The 13984-nt window shown below is 39.6% G+C and overlaps 1 protein-coding gene across 8 annotated transcripts in view; it reads left to right on the plus strand.

Annotated features, from left to right (window-relative positions):
* Positions 1 to 13984, plus strand: part of MAST2 (microtubule associated serine/threonine kinase 2) — a 221091-nt gene that overhangs the window by 154545 nt on the left and 52562 nt on the right. For all 8 annotated transcript variants that reach the window (XM_053576307.1, XM_053576308.1, XM_053576310.1 and 5 more), the window contains one exon: positions 4272 to 4363. In XM_053576307.1, coding sequence (XP_053432282.1) covers positions 4272 to 4363 — 92 coding nt within the window. The remainder of the gene's footprint in view (positions 1 to 4271; positions 4364 to 13984) is intronic.

Raw genomic sequence — 13984 nt, forward strand, 5'->3', positions numbered from 1 at the left:
TCCTAAGAAGCTGGGACTACAGTCACCTTCCAGAACACTTGGCTAATTTTTTCTATTTTTAGTAGAGAGAGGGTCTCACTCTTGCTCAGGCTGGTCTCAAACTCCTGAGTTAAGTGATCCTCCTACCTTAGCCTCCCAGAGTGCTAGGATTATAGGCATGAGCCACTATGGTTTTATTTTTGAGAAAATTTTTATTTCACTTCTCCCAATGGGTAGATGTTTATTTCAAGGTACACTACTGCCTGTTTTTATCAAGACTTCAAACCTACCAGCCATTGACTTCTTGAAGCAGCATAATTGTCATCCATGGAAATGTTTCTCATTGTTACTAAGCCTCATGGTAGGTGGTATAACACAAGACAGTTATTCATAGCAATTGCCAATTGTCATGGCTCTCCTCAAAAAGAATAGTTTTTCATAAAATCCAATATTTCCCTGAAAACGTGTCCTCATCTTTTATTCTTGTGGTCTATAGAAGTCATGGAGAAAGCAACTACTGCTGCTACTGGATTTTCAGGCCATTCTAGGGTCAATATTCTACAATTTTCAGTCCGTTCTAGGGTCAATATTCTACAATTTCTGCCACAGAATATGTGAGCATTACTTTGAATTGCATGTGATACAGCTTGATAGTTCGTGTCATTACTTACAATTTAACAAGTCCTGTTTTAGTTACAAAATCAGGTATCATCATAGTTATGCTCCAGAGAGGGAGCATGGGTTTTTGGTATTGTAGATACTACCCATCAGTCAGTTGTTGTATGTTTGGAAATTGTTGATGACTCTTCTGCCCAGACTTTGTTATTTTACAAGTTCATGTTATCTCTTAGCATGTATGAACAAAACATGTAGTCTTATAAAGCAAAGAACAAGATCTTGTGAGGAATTTATCATGATGTGTTATATGCATTTTGGTTGAATTTATATGGTGTAATCAATTTGGAAATAATTTTTTTCAATTCCCTTTTGCTGCATATATCACAATAATTTCCTGTTAACTAATATGTTTCCTCTTAGTGCATATATCAGAACAATTTTCTCTTAATTAACATGATGTTTTGACTTTTGGTTTTAGTATGTTTTAGTATTTATATCCAGGGACAGATTTTTCAGTTGACTACCTCTGAAAGACACAGTTCAGTTGATCCATGGAACAATACATGTACTCTGGCTTCTTGGCTTCAGCACAATTACTTTGAGATTCATTCATTGTGTGAATCCATACTTCATTCCTTGTTATTACTGAGTAGTATTCTGTGTGTAGATATATGATGATTTATCATTCACCTATGACACTACAGCACTCTATGGAGGGTGACATAGGGAGACTCTGGATAAAAAAAAAAAAGTTGCCTAAAATAAAGGAACTTTATCTTAAAAAAAAATTAAAAGCAGGGTCTTGCCATGTTGCTCAGGCTGGTTTGAATTCTTTGTCTCAAGTGATTCTCCCACATTGGTCTCTCAAAGAAGTAGGATTATACACATGAGCCATTGTGTCCGACTGATTTCTACTTTCTAGAAAGTAGAAATTCATGGTGCCAGAGAGGGTGGAAGAAGGGCAGTACTAGTCTATACTCCTTGAATAAGGGAATTCATTTTGGTTAGAAGCATGGTCTTTCATATTGGTGTGAAAGTAGAGTGTGTGTGAGTCTTGACAGAGTCTCAAGCTGTTGCCCTGGGTAGAGTGCTATGCTGTCACAGCTCACAGCAACCTCAAACTCTTGGGCTTAAGTGATTCTTTTGCCTCAGCCTCCCAAGTGCCTGTCACAACACCTGGCAATTTTTTTTTTTTTTTTTTGTAGAGACAGAGTCTCACTGTACCGCCCTCGGATAGAGTGCCGTGGCGTCACACGGCTCACAGCAACCTCTAACTCTTGGGCTTACGCGATTCTCTTGCCTCAGCCTCCCGAGCAGCTGGGACTACAGGCGCCCGCCACAACGCCCAGCTATTTTTTTGTTGCAGTTTGGCCGGGGCTGGGTTTGAACCTGCCACCCTTGGCATATGGGGCCGGTGCCTTACCGACTGAGCCACAGGCGCCGCCCACCTGGCAATTTTTTTTTGTTGAAGTTGTCATTTTTTTTTTTAAGAGACAGAGTTTTACTTTGTTGCCCTTGGTAGAGTGCGGTGGCGTCATAGCTCACAGCAACCTTCAACTCCTGGGCTTAGGTGATTCTCCTGCCCCAGCCTCCCGAGTAGCTGGGACTATAGGTGCCTACCATAACGCCTGGCTATTTTTTGTTGCAGTCTGGCCGGGGTTGGGTTTGAACCTGCCACCCTTGGTATATGGGGCCGGCGCCCTACTCACTGAGCCACAGTCACCACCCTGTCATTGTTTTAGCTGGCCCAGGCCGGGTTTGAATCCATCAGCCTAGGTGTATTTGGCCAGTGCCCTACCCACTGAGCTATGGGCACTGCCCAAGTAGAGTATATTGATACAGATTTTTGTAGCAGGATATGTAAATATATAGTACTTCTCTTTGTGGTTTTGTGGTGCCCTTCCCCAACCCCATTAAATAAAAAGTAAGGTTGGCAGATGAGGGCATGATTTAAGGAAGAAAGGAGTATTGGAGGTTTGAGGAGAAGATGTGTATAGTTGTTTTGGAGAGAGAGTGAGCACACTACCTAGGTAAATGTAGTAAAAAGATTGCCAGGCAGTAATGAGGATCCCACTTGATGTTTGTTATTATAAATATAAATGAGACAATAGCCAATATGACTCTGGGTTTTTCTTCAATCACCCTTAGTTCTCAGTTGCAGTTGCAAAATAGAAAGTTAGCTTTTAAAAAGTTAGAGTTTCATCAGGACTCTTTGGAAGAGAGCGAGCTTTCAGTTAGAATTTAAAGCAAAGTTTTAGAAAAAAAGAAAAGGCAGTTTGCTGATGACAGGCCAAGTTCAAGGAGGTATGGTGTAAGCTTTTCTGAAGCTTTCAAGGGTTAACTAGGTCAAGTTGGAATGGGAGGCTTGGACCTTGGGTGATGACTGAGGTAATTTAGGGTGTGGGTATGATTGGATTCAACCCAATGGTTTCTCAGGGGGAGGAGGTTATTTGTAATGAAAGTCTTTCTTGAGACTGACCTAAATTTCTCCAGTAGTTTCTTATTACATTTCCCATAGCCCTGCAGAGTCAAGTTGTGGCCTACACCATAGCTTCTATAACCTACATCTTTGCCTGTTATTTTCCCCTCCTGACACCCACTGTTGATTGCTTTGCCGTTTTTTGAACATAACCAAATTTATTCCTGTCTCAGTACCTTTACCTTTATTTTCCTTTTTGCCTCTCAGATCTTCTCGTCTGGGTTCTTTATATCATTCAGAGCTCTGATCAGATGTCACCTCCTTAGTCAGGCCTTCCGTGCCTTGACTACCCCTGCTTCCATTCACATCCCAGTCTCTTCCTTTCTCTCTCTCTTCCCATAGCACTGTTCACTTCAGTTATGGGGACAGAGACTTTCTCTTGTTTCCTACTGCTTCCCTAGCCCCTAGAACAGTGTTCAATGCGTAGAAGATGTTCAATGGCTGTTTATTTGGATGAATATCAGTGGTAAATTTGACTAATGCCTTTAAAAGACAGGCTTACATTCAGATAAATTTAGATGAACTTTTCAATAACAAGTGTTGCATGAGATGACTTTTTATCATGATTGGATTTTCCTGGACTACAAGGAAATGCCTCAGGCATTTAACATGTAATGAAATGCCAGATTTGTTTGTTTGTTTGTTTTGTTTTGTTTTCGGAGCGCCAGTTTTATAGAAGAAATTCAGACCTGTTCTAACACTTAATGGTGAAATGAGAATATTATCTAATTCACTGATTAAACATAACTAAAATACTGTACTATACTAAAAACCATACTTTTATAAATTAATAGTTTCATTTTTATGGCAAGAACATTAACTTTTTATGAGATATGAGAATATTTTGGCTAGTGTTTTTTATTTTGTATATCGAATTCTTTTTCATTAGATACTGTTTAAGACATGGTTGTTACCTTTAGGGAGTAGGAGTACTTTGTGTTTGGGAAGTAAACCTAAATGTTAGAAAAGTGCAGTGGTGGTATAAGATAAAAGTCAAGACGGTGACAAAAGTTGTTTTAAGAGGAAACATAATGAATTGTCGAATGTAACTGGTACAGATGATGATTGTTACCACTTCAGTTCAAAGCAGCATGCTATCCAGTATGGTGTACTCCCTTTGTTCCTTGGTAGCCGCTCAGGGTCTTCAGGTCCATGATATGGCCCTGTTGTAACTGACATTTTGTTTTCATTGCAGTTGTCGGACAAGTAACCGCAAGAGCTTGATTGTGACCTCCAGCACATCACCTACACTCCCACGGCCACACTCACCACTCCATGGCCACACTGGTAAGAAGGGTTGGATGAACAAGTGGCCACAGATGCCCAGTTTCTTTCCTACATCTTGCTCTGTGCAGGTCAGCACACTACGTTGTCACTTCACTTGGCGGACTGAAGCTTACAGCTCATGGGCTTGCTTTCTATAGGAGGATGAGTCTGACTCTAACTTGTTCTCTCAATATTCTTATTAGTCTCGTACATCTCTTGGGGCCAGGTATATATCCTGATCCATAGCTGCTGTTCTGTTGTGTTTTTAGCGGGTAATGACTCCAGTCATCTTGGGCCATGTGATGAAGGGTCCATTAACATTTTGTCCTGCTATGCTGAAAGATAAAGGCTCACAGAAAGGATTTTCTGTATCATGTGACTCCTGTTAACTTTCCCTCATTAGACTAGGAGAAAACAAAAGGAAGAGGAGTGTGTTTCATACTATCATTGATTTCACATATTGAGATTGAAGCGAATGACCTTAAGCATTCAGATTCTGCTCTGTCTAGAATGTGGGCTCCTCTAAACAGTGTAAAGACTGATTCACTTGACTCTGACTGAGGGATATGTAAAAATTACGGGACTTGCATTGACTCAGACACACTTTGCCTTCCAGGAGAGGGGCAGAATGAAGACTTCCTTTGCATTACCCAAATTTTTTGCTCCAGACAAGTGTTTCTCAACCTTCCTAATGCTGCGGCCCTTTAATATAGTTCCTGTGGGTTGCGACTCACAGGTTGAGAACCACTGCTCTACCAATGTATTCTTGCATTGAAGAAGACCCAGCTTTGCTGAAGGCGCTGCTGTGCTGTTCATTCCTGCACTGTTTACAGTAGAAGTTCTAACCTAAGATTAGTGGAAGCGGGACGGGTCTGGAACCACAGGAAGCCCCTTTTAGAGCTTGCTGCCATGAATACTGTTGTCCTAAGCCTGGACTTGTTTATCTTTGGGCAATGAAAGGGGAATCAGAGCAGCAAAAGAGATTGACATCAAGCTAACTAAGACAGGTCCACTGTCCTAGGTGTCTCCTCACCCAGTTTACTGAGTCTTTGGAGGGAGAAAGTAAGGGTGCATGTGGAGTGGTTATTGGAGGGCCCTGAGAATGAGGTGATTCTGAAACTGAAATTTGGAGAAAAGTCTGACCTTCTTGGGATCAGAATCTCTCAACCATCTCAAACACTAGCTGTCACATGAGAAGAGTACAGGAATCTTAGGGAATTGGAGACATATTTGATCTTAAAAGCAAAACTCTCATTGGGCTTAGATACATGACCGAGTTTAGCTGGGTTAGCTCAAATAGCACATCCTACCCTAGAACTTTGTAAAAACTCAGCATACATCTGACATAGCCTTTTCACCATATAGAAATAAATTTGGCAAATGTAGACCTTGTATATAGTTTCACAACTATAATGTGGGTAGTAGACAATAATTAGCTACCGGTTGCTCTGCTCCGAGATGATTATTCCTCTATTTAGATTCCTGGCAGTTAGAGTTTAAAACTGAATCTTCCCTATTCCAGTGTTTAAGAATAAATACCACCTGGCCTGCATAATGTTAGCATCATCTTCATCCCTCAGCAAATCACTGCCGAAAATCCAGAGCAGAAGAAATGACGTAAAAGCCTCATCCATGGTTATAGACTGTAACTGTCTTAGCTGCTAAGACGGGTAGCAGTGATTGTTTAGTACAGCTCAAATTTGACGTTAAATGATATCCTTAAATCTTATACATACAGAAATTTATGTCCATAGAATGTTTTAAGACCCTTTAACTTCACTTTTTTTTTTTTTTTTTTTTTTTTAAGAGACAGAGTTTTACTCTGTTGCCTTCCGTAGAGTACTGTAACATCACAGGTCACAGCTACCTCCGGCTCTTGGGCTTAGGCGATTCTCTTGCCTCAGCCTCCCAGTAGCTGGGACTACAGGCGCCCACCACAACGTCCAGCTATTTTTTGTTGTAGTTTGGCCAGGGCTGGGTTTGAACCCGCCATCCTCAGTATATGGGTCTGGCGCCCTACTCACTGAGCCACAGGCACCGCCCTATCTACACTTTTAAGTCTTGAATCTGGTGAAAAATATAAGTCTTGGCTCGACACCTGTGGCTCAAGCAGCTAAGGCACCAGCCACATACACCTGAGCTGGCGGGTTCAAATCTAGCCAGGGCCTGCCAAACAACAATGACAACTGCAACTAAAAAAATAGCCAGGCAGGTCCCTGTAGTCCCAGCTACTTGGGAGGTGGAGGCAGGAGAATCACTTAAGCTCAGGAGTTGGAGGTTGCTGTGAGGCACGGCATTTTACCCAGGGCAATAGCTTGAGGTCCTGTCTCAAAAAAAAAAAAAAAAAAAGGATGGCACCTGTGGCTCAGTGAATAGGTCGCTGACCCCATTTACAGAGGGTGGCAGGTTCAAACCTGGCCCTGGCCAAACTGCAGCAAAAAAATAGCCGGGCGTCGTGGGGGGTGCCTGTAGTCCCAGCTACTAGGGAGGCTGAGGCAAGAGAATCACCTAAGCCCAAGAGCTGGAGGTTGCTGTGAGCTATGATGCTATGGCACTCTATCAAGGGTGATAAAGTGAGAAGCTCTGTCTCAAAAAAAAAAAAAAAAATATGAGTCTTGTTGATTTGCAAATAAATTCATTTATTCAATACAGTTCAATTCGGTATTAAATATTTTACTATATGTAAGTAGATTATTAGATACCTACAACATGTACAAAGGTCTGACAGGTTTGCAAACTTGTCCTGGAAAAAGTGCTATATACCTTATTGTTGAATATTACTACAGTCACCTTTGATACTTCCTTTGGAAAGCTATGCACCAACACCAATATGTAGTCCATTTTTCAAAGCAATTTGGAACTCTTTTTCTGAAATGACCACCAGAGCTGTTGTTGTATGAGGTCTGACAGTTAAGTCTGTGAACTTGTCATTGTGTTATTATGTTGGCAGCACTCTACAAACAACTCAGTAAAGTTTCTTAACCTTGGTATATGTCTCATAGCTGTTTTTGTATGGACATGTGGTGGTGTTTTGCTCAGTGTTGTTCATTATGTTTGTTAGATTTTTTTGTGCACTCCGATGACCATTCCATGAAAAGGGTTCCAAATTGCTTTGAAGGGTGGACTAGGTGCTGGTGTCGGTGTGTAGCTTCCCAAGGGGAGCTTCAACGGTTACCGTAGTGGGCTCAGTGCCTGTAGCTCAAGTGGCTAGGTTGCCAGCCACATATACCAGAGGTGGCAAGTTCGAGCCCAGCGCAGACCTGCCAAACAGAAGTGACAACTACAGCCAAAAAAAAAAAAGCCTGGTGTTGTGGCAGGTGCCTGTAGTCTTAGCTACTTGGGAGGCTGAGGCAAGAGAATTAATTGAGCCTAAGAATCTGAGATTGCTGTGAGCTATTATGCCTTGGCACTTTACTTAGGGTGACAAAGTGAGACCCTGTCTCAAAAACAAAACCCTTTTTTTAGTGTAATTTTAGGTTCACAGCAAAATGGAGGAAGATTCAGAGATTCAGATATACCCCCCCTGCCCTCTCTGAGGTTCCTGTGAGCTATGATGCCATAGCACTCTATTGAGAGTGACAAAGTAAAACTCTGTCTCCAAAAAAAAAAAAAAAAAAAAAAGAGAGAGAAAGAAAGAAAACAAAGCAAACTGTCTTCCAAAGTGCCTCTACAATTTTATATTTCCATTAGCAATGAATAAGAGTTCTGGTTGCTCTAAATCTTTGTCAGCATTTAATTTTGTCAGTGTTTTAGATTTTGGCCATGATGATTGGTATGTGGTAGCGTCTCATTGTTTAATTTGTAATTGCTTGATGACATATGATATTTAAAATCTTTTTATATGCTTACTTGTCTTCATTGTATTTTCATTCATGGGGTGTCTATTCAGGTCTTTCATCCATTTTTTTTTAATGGGATTATTTGTTTTTATATTGTTGAATTTTAAGAATTCTTTATTGTGTTTTCCAGAGCAAAAGTAATTTCGATGGAGTTTAGCTTATCAATTATTTCTTTCATAGACTATGTCTTTGGTATTTTTTTAACATAAAGTATATATTTACATAAATGAAAAAATAATGACAATAATGGAAAATCTCTTAATGGGGAAAAACACCCTGAATTCTAAGTAACAAAAACTAGTATTTTCTGTATTTCCTTCCAGTTCTAGTCCGAGTGCTTTTGAACCTTTTACATTAGAATGACAAGGGAGCCGGGCGCGGTGGCTCACGCCTGTAATCCCAGCACTGTGGGAGGCTGAGGCGGGAGGATTGCTTGAGCTCAGGAGTTCAAGGCTTGTCTGAGCAAGAGTGAGACCCCAACTCATGAAAAAAATGGAAAAACCTAGGCAGCGCCGCGGCGAGCATCTGTAATCCCAGCGGCTTCGGAGGCTGAGGCAGCAGGATGCCCACAGCCGGAGTCTGAGGTTGCAGTGTGCTACAACGCCATTGCACTCTGCTCAGGGCATAGAGTAGAACTGTGTCTCGACAAAAAAAAAAAAAAAAAAAGAATGACGAGGGAGAAAAAATAATTTTTTCCTTAACCCTCACGAATTCTTAGTTGGCACAGGTTCTAACAGAAGACAGATTAACTAGAGAAAAACAAACAGAAGTTTATTAATATATGTTTCATATATACATGGGAAATAACTAGGAATGAGCAGTTCTTAACTAGGTGGTTTTGAATTCTGGCATCTTTTGTAAATTTTTTTTATTAAATCATAACTTTGTACATTGATGCATTTATAGGGTTCAGGGTACTGCTTTGATATACAATGTGAAGTGATTACATTGAACTAAGTAACACATCCATTACAATTATACTCATTTCTTAATAGTTTTGAAATGTACCATTGCATCAAACACCCTCCTTCCTCCCTTATTCCCCCACCCATCCCCCCTCTCTCTTCTTACCTTCTACTTCTGGACTATTGTTATGTTTTGCCATTCATATGAGTGTGTGGGTGATTATATATTGATTTCATAGTAGTATTGGCTACATTGGATACTTTTTTCCCCCATTCTTGAGATACTTTACTAAGAAAAATATGTTCCAGCTCCATCCAGGTAAGCATAAAAGATGTGAAGTCTCCATCTTTTTATGGCTGCATAGTATTCCATGGTGTACATATACCACAATTTGTTAATCTATTCATGGGTCGATAGGCACTTGGGCTGTTTCCATGTCTTGGTTATTATGAATTGGGTTGCGATAAACACTCTGGTGCAAATGTCTTTGTTGTAAAATAATTTTTGATCATCTGGGTATATACCTAGTAGAGGAATTGCAGGATCGAACGGCAGATCTACTTTTAGTTCCTTGAGTGTTCTCTAAACTTCTTTCCAAAAAGGTCATATTAGCTTGCATTCCCTTCTCTCCGCATCCACGCCAACATCTGTAGTTTTGGGGTTTTGTGATGTGGGCTAATCTTACTGGAGTTAGATGACATCTCAGAGTGGTTTTGATTTGCATTTCTCTGATGGTTAAGGATGATGAGCATTTTTTCATGTGTTTGTAGGCCATGAGCCTGTCTTCATCAGAGAAGTTTCTTTTCAAGTTTCTTGCCCACATAGAAATAGGGTTATTTATTCTTTTCTTGTTGATTAGTTTGAGTTCTCTGTGGAGTCTAGTTATCAGACCTTTGTCAGAAGCATAACCTGCAAAAATCTCCCATTCTGAAAGTTGTCTGTTTGCTTTACTTACTCTTGTACTCTTGACTGTGCAAAAGCTTTTTAGTTTGATCAGATCCCAGTAATGTATTTTTGGTGTTGCTTCAGTTTGCCCGGTGTGTGTGTGTGTGGGGGGTCCTCCTCATAAAATATTCTCCCAGGCCAGTTTCTTTTTTCCTTTTTTTTTGCAGTTTTTGGCCAGGGCTGGGTTTGAGCCCGCCACCTCCGGTATATGGGGCCGGCGCCCTACTTCTTTGAGCCACAGGCGCCACCCCCAGGCCAGTTTCTTTAAGTGTTTTCCCTGCACTCTCCTAGTATTTTTATCGTTTCATGTCTTAAGTTTAAATATTTTATCCAGTGAGAATCAACTTTCGTTAATGGTGAAAAGTGGGTGTCCAGTTTCAGTCTTCTACAGGTCGCCAGCTAGTTCACCCAGCACCATTTGTTAAATAGGGAGTCTTTCCCCCACTGAATATTTTTGATAGGCTTGTCGAAGATCAAATGGAGATAAGTAGCTGGGTTCATCTCTTGGTTCTCTATTCTGTTCCATAAATCTATCACTCTGTTTTTGTGCCAGTACTATGCTATTTTGATCACTATAGATTTATAGCATGGCCTGAAGTCTGGTAATGTGATACCTCCAGATTTGTTCTTATTTCTGAGTAATGTATTTGCTATTCAAGGTTTTTTCTGATTCCATATAAAACAAAGTACAATTTTTTCAAGTTCTTTAGAGTATGATACTGGTGCTTTAATAGGGATTGCATTAAGTCTGTAGATTGCTTTGGATAGTATGGACATTTTAATAATGTTGATTCTTCCCAGCCGTGAGCATGGTATGTTGTTCCGTTTGTTAACATCTTCAGCTATTTCTTTTCTCAGAGTTTCATAGTTCTCCTTATAGAGATCTTTCATGTCCTTTGTTAGGTAAATTCCCAGATATTTCATCTTCTTTGGCATTATTGTAAAAGGAATAGAGTCCTTGATTGTTTTTTCAGCTTGACTATTGTTGGTGTATATAAAAGCTACTGACTGCTAAGTATTGATTTTGTATCTTGAGACGCTGCTGTATTCCTTGATCACTTCTAAGAGTTTTGAAGTTGAGTCCTTGGGATTTTCCAGGTATAGGATCATATCAGCAAAGAGTGAGATTTTGATCTCCTCTGACCCTATTTGGATACCCTTGATCCCCTTCTCTTGCCTGATTGTGATGGCTAAGACTTCCATTATTATGTTGAATAGCAGTGGAGACAGTTGGCATCCTTGCCTTGTTCCTGATCTGAGAGGAAATGTTTTCAATTTTACACCATTCAATAGGATATTGGCTGTGGGTTTGCTGTAGATGGCCTCTATCAGTTTAAGAAATGTCCCTTCTGGGTGGCGTCTATGGCTCAAGGGGTAGGGCGCCAGTCCCATATACTGGAGGTGGCAGGTTCAAGCCTGGCCCCGGCCAAAACTGCAAAAAAAGAAAAAAAGAAATGTCCCTTCTATGCCTATTTTCTTAAGAATTCTGATCATGAAGGGATGCTGGATATTATCAGTGGCTTTTTCTGCATCAATTGAGAGAATCATATGGTCTTTGTTTTTTATTTTATTGATGTGATGTATCATAATTATAGATTTGTGTATGTTGAACCAACCCTGTAGCCCTGGAAAAAAACTAACTTGATCATGGTATACAATTTTTTTGATGTGTTGTTAAATTCTGTTTACTAAGACCTTATTAAATATTTTTGCATGGTATTCATTAATGATACTGGTCTATAATTTTCTTTCTTTGTTGTATCCTTTCCTAGTTTGGGGATCAGGGTGATATTTGCTTCATAGAATGTGTTGGGAGGTATTCCTTCTTTTTCTGTGCTTTGGAAAACCTTGTATAATATAGGTACTAGTTCCTCTTGAAAGGTTTGATAGAATTTGGATGTAAAGCCATCTGGTCCTGGACTTTTCTTTTTAGGGAGATTTTGTATTGATGCTATTTTGGTGGTTGATATAGATCTATTCAAAGTTTCTAGTTCTTTCTGGTTGAGTCTAGCAAGGTGGTGTGCTGCCAGGTATTGGTCCATTTCCTTCAGATTTTCGTATTTCTGGGAATAGAGATTTTTGTGGTAATCATTGAGGATTTTTTGAATTTCTGAAGTGTCTGTTATTTCTTCTTTATCGTTTCTGATAGATGATATTAGAGATTTTACTTTTCTATTTTTGGTTAGGTTGGCCAAAGGTTTATCAATTTTGTTAATCTTTTCAAAAAACCAACTTTTTGTTTCGTTGATCTTCTGAATGATTCTTTTGTTTTCAATTTCATTTAATTCTGCCCTAATTTTGGTTATTTCTTTTCTTTTGCTGGGTTTGAGGTTGGAATGTTCTTCCTTTCCCAGTTGCTTGAGATGATCCACTAAGTTGTTGGCTTCCTCTCTTTCTTTTTTCTTGATAAAGGCTTCCAATGCTATAAATTTCCCTCTTAGGACTGTCTTTGCAGTATGCCACAGGTTTCTATAATTTGTGCCTTTGTTACCATTTTGTTCCAAAAATTTGGTGATTTCCTTCTTAATCTTGTCTTTGGCCCAGCTATCATTCAGCCAAAGATTATTTATCTTCCATGACTTTGTTTTGAGTATGAAGATTCCTGTTGCTGTTGAGTTCAACTTTTATTCCATGGTGGTCCAAGAAGATACAAGGAATAATTTCTATACCTTTAAATTTGCTAAGGTTAGACTTGTGTCCTAGGATATGATCTATTTTGGAGGATGACCTGTGGGCTGATGAGAAGAATGTATATTCAATTTTATTAGGGTGAAATGTTCTGTAGAGGTGTGTAAAGTCCATTTGTTCTAGGGTCAGGTTTAAGTCTAATATTTCTTTGTTTAAGTTTCTTTTTGGAGGATCTATCCAAAACTGTCAAAGGAGTGTTAAAATCTCCAACTATTATAGTGCAGGAAGACATCAAGTTGTTCATATCCATTCGGATCTGCTTTATGAATTGAGGAACCTTCTGGGTGCATAAATGTTAATTATCTAAATCTCTTCATATTGGATGTTTCCCTTGACAAATATGTAGTGACCTTCCTTATCTTTCTTTATCTTTGTTGGTTTAAAGCCAATTGTATCTGCTACTAAAATTGCAACCCTTGCTTTTTTCTGGTTTCCATTTGCCTGTAATATACAAGTCCATCCCTTCACCCTGGGTCTATTTTTATCCTTTAAAGTAAGGTGAGATTCTTGTACACAGCGATATCCGGTCCGAGTTTGTGTATCCAGTCAGCCAGCCTGTGCCTTTTTAGAGGACAATTTAAACCGTCCACATTAATTGAGAGAATTGATAAGCCTGGTTGTGTTTTGGGTGTTACGATTTTGGGATGTCCAGTGGACATTTTTAATCCTTTCACCACTGTAGAAGTTGGGTTTTGTTCAAAAATTTCTGGGTGAATTTACTTTGGAGGTAGAGCATTGCACTGGTCATTGTGGAGGATGGGTCTGATAATATCCTGGAGAGCTGGTTTAGTTATGGCAAATTTCTTTAACATGTCTATGTCATTAAAGTATTTGATTTCTCCATCACAAATGAAACTCAGTTTAGCTGGATAGAGGATCCTGGCCTGGAAGTTATTTTATTTTAGGAGACTGAAGGTTGATGACCATCTTCTTCCTGGCTTGAAACATTTTGGCTGAAAGATCTACAGTCATTCTGATATTTCTCCCTTTGTAGGTGATGCTTTTCTTACATCTGGCTGCTTGCAGAATTTTTTCCTTTGTCTTAACTTTGGCAAAGTTAATCACAATGTGTCTAGGAGATGCTTTATTTGGATTGAGTCTTGCTGGGGTTCTGAAACTGTCTGCTATCTGAAGTTCTGTATCTCTTGCAATGCTTGGGAAATTCTCCAAAATCTCTTGGAGTAGACTATCTGTACCTTTAGGACCATTCTCTTCTCCTTCAGGAATTCCTATGAGACGAATGTTTGATCTTTTGGAGTGATTC

Source organism: Nycticebus coucang, chromosome 22, assembly GCF_027406575.1.
Source record: "Nycticebus coucang isolate mNycCou1 chromosome 22, mNycCou1.pri, whole genome shotgun sequence".
Classification (NCBI taxonomy): Eukaryota; Metazoa; Chordata; class Mammalia; order Primates; family Lorisidae; genus Nycticebus; species Nycticebus coucang.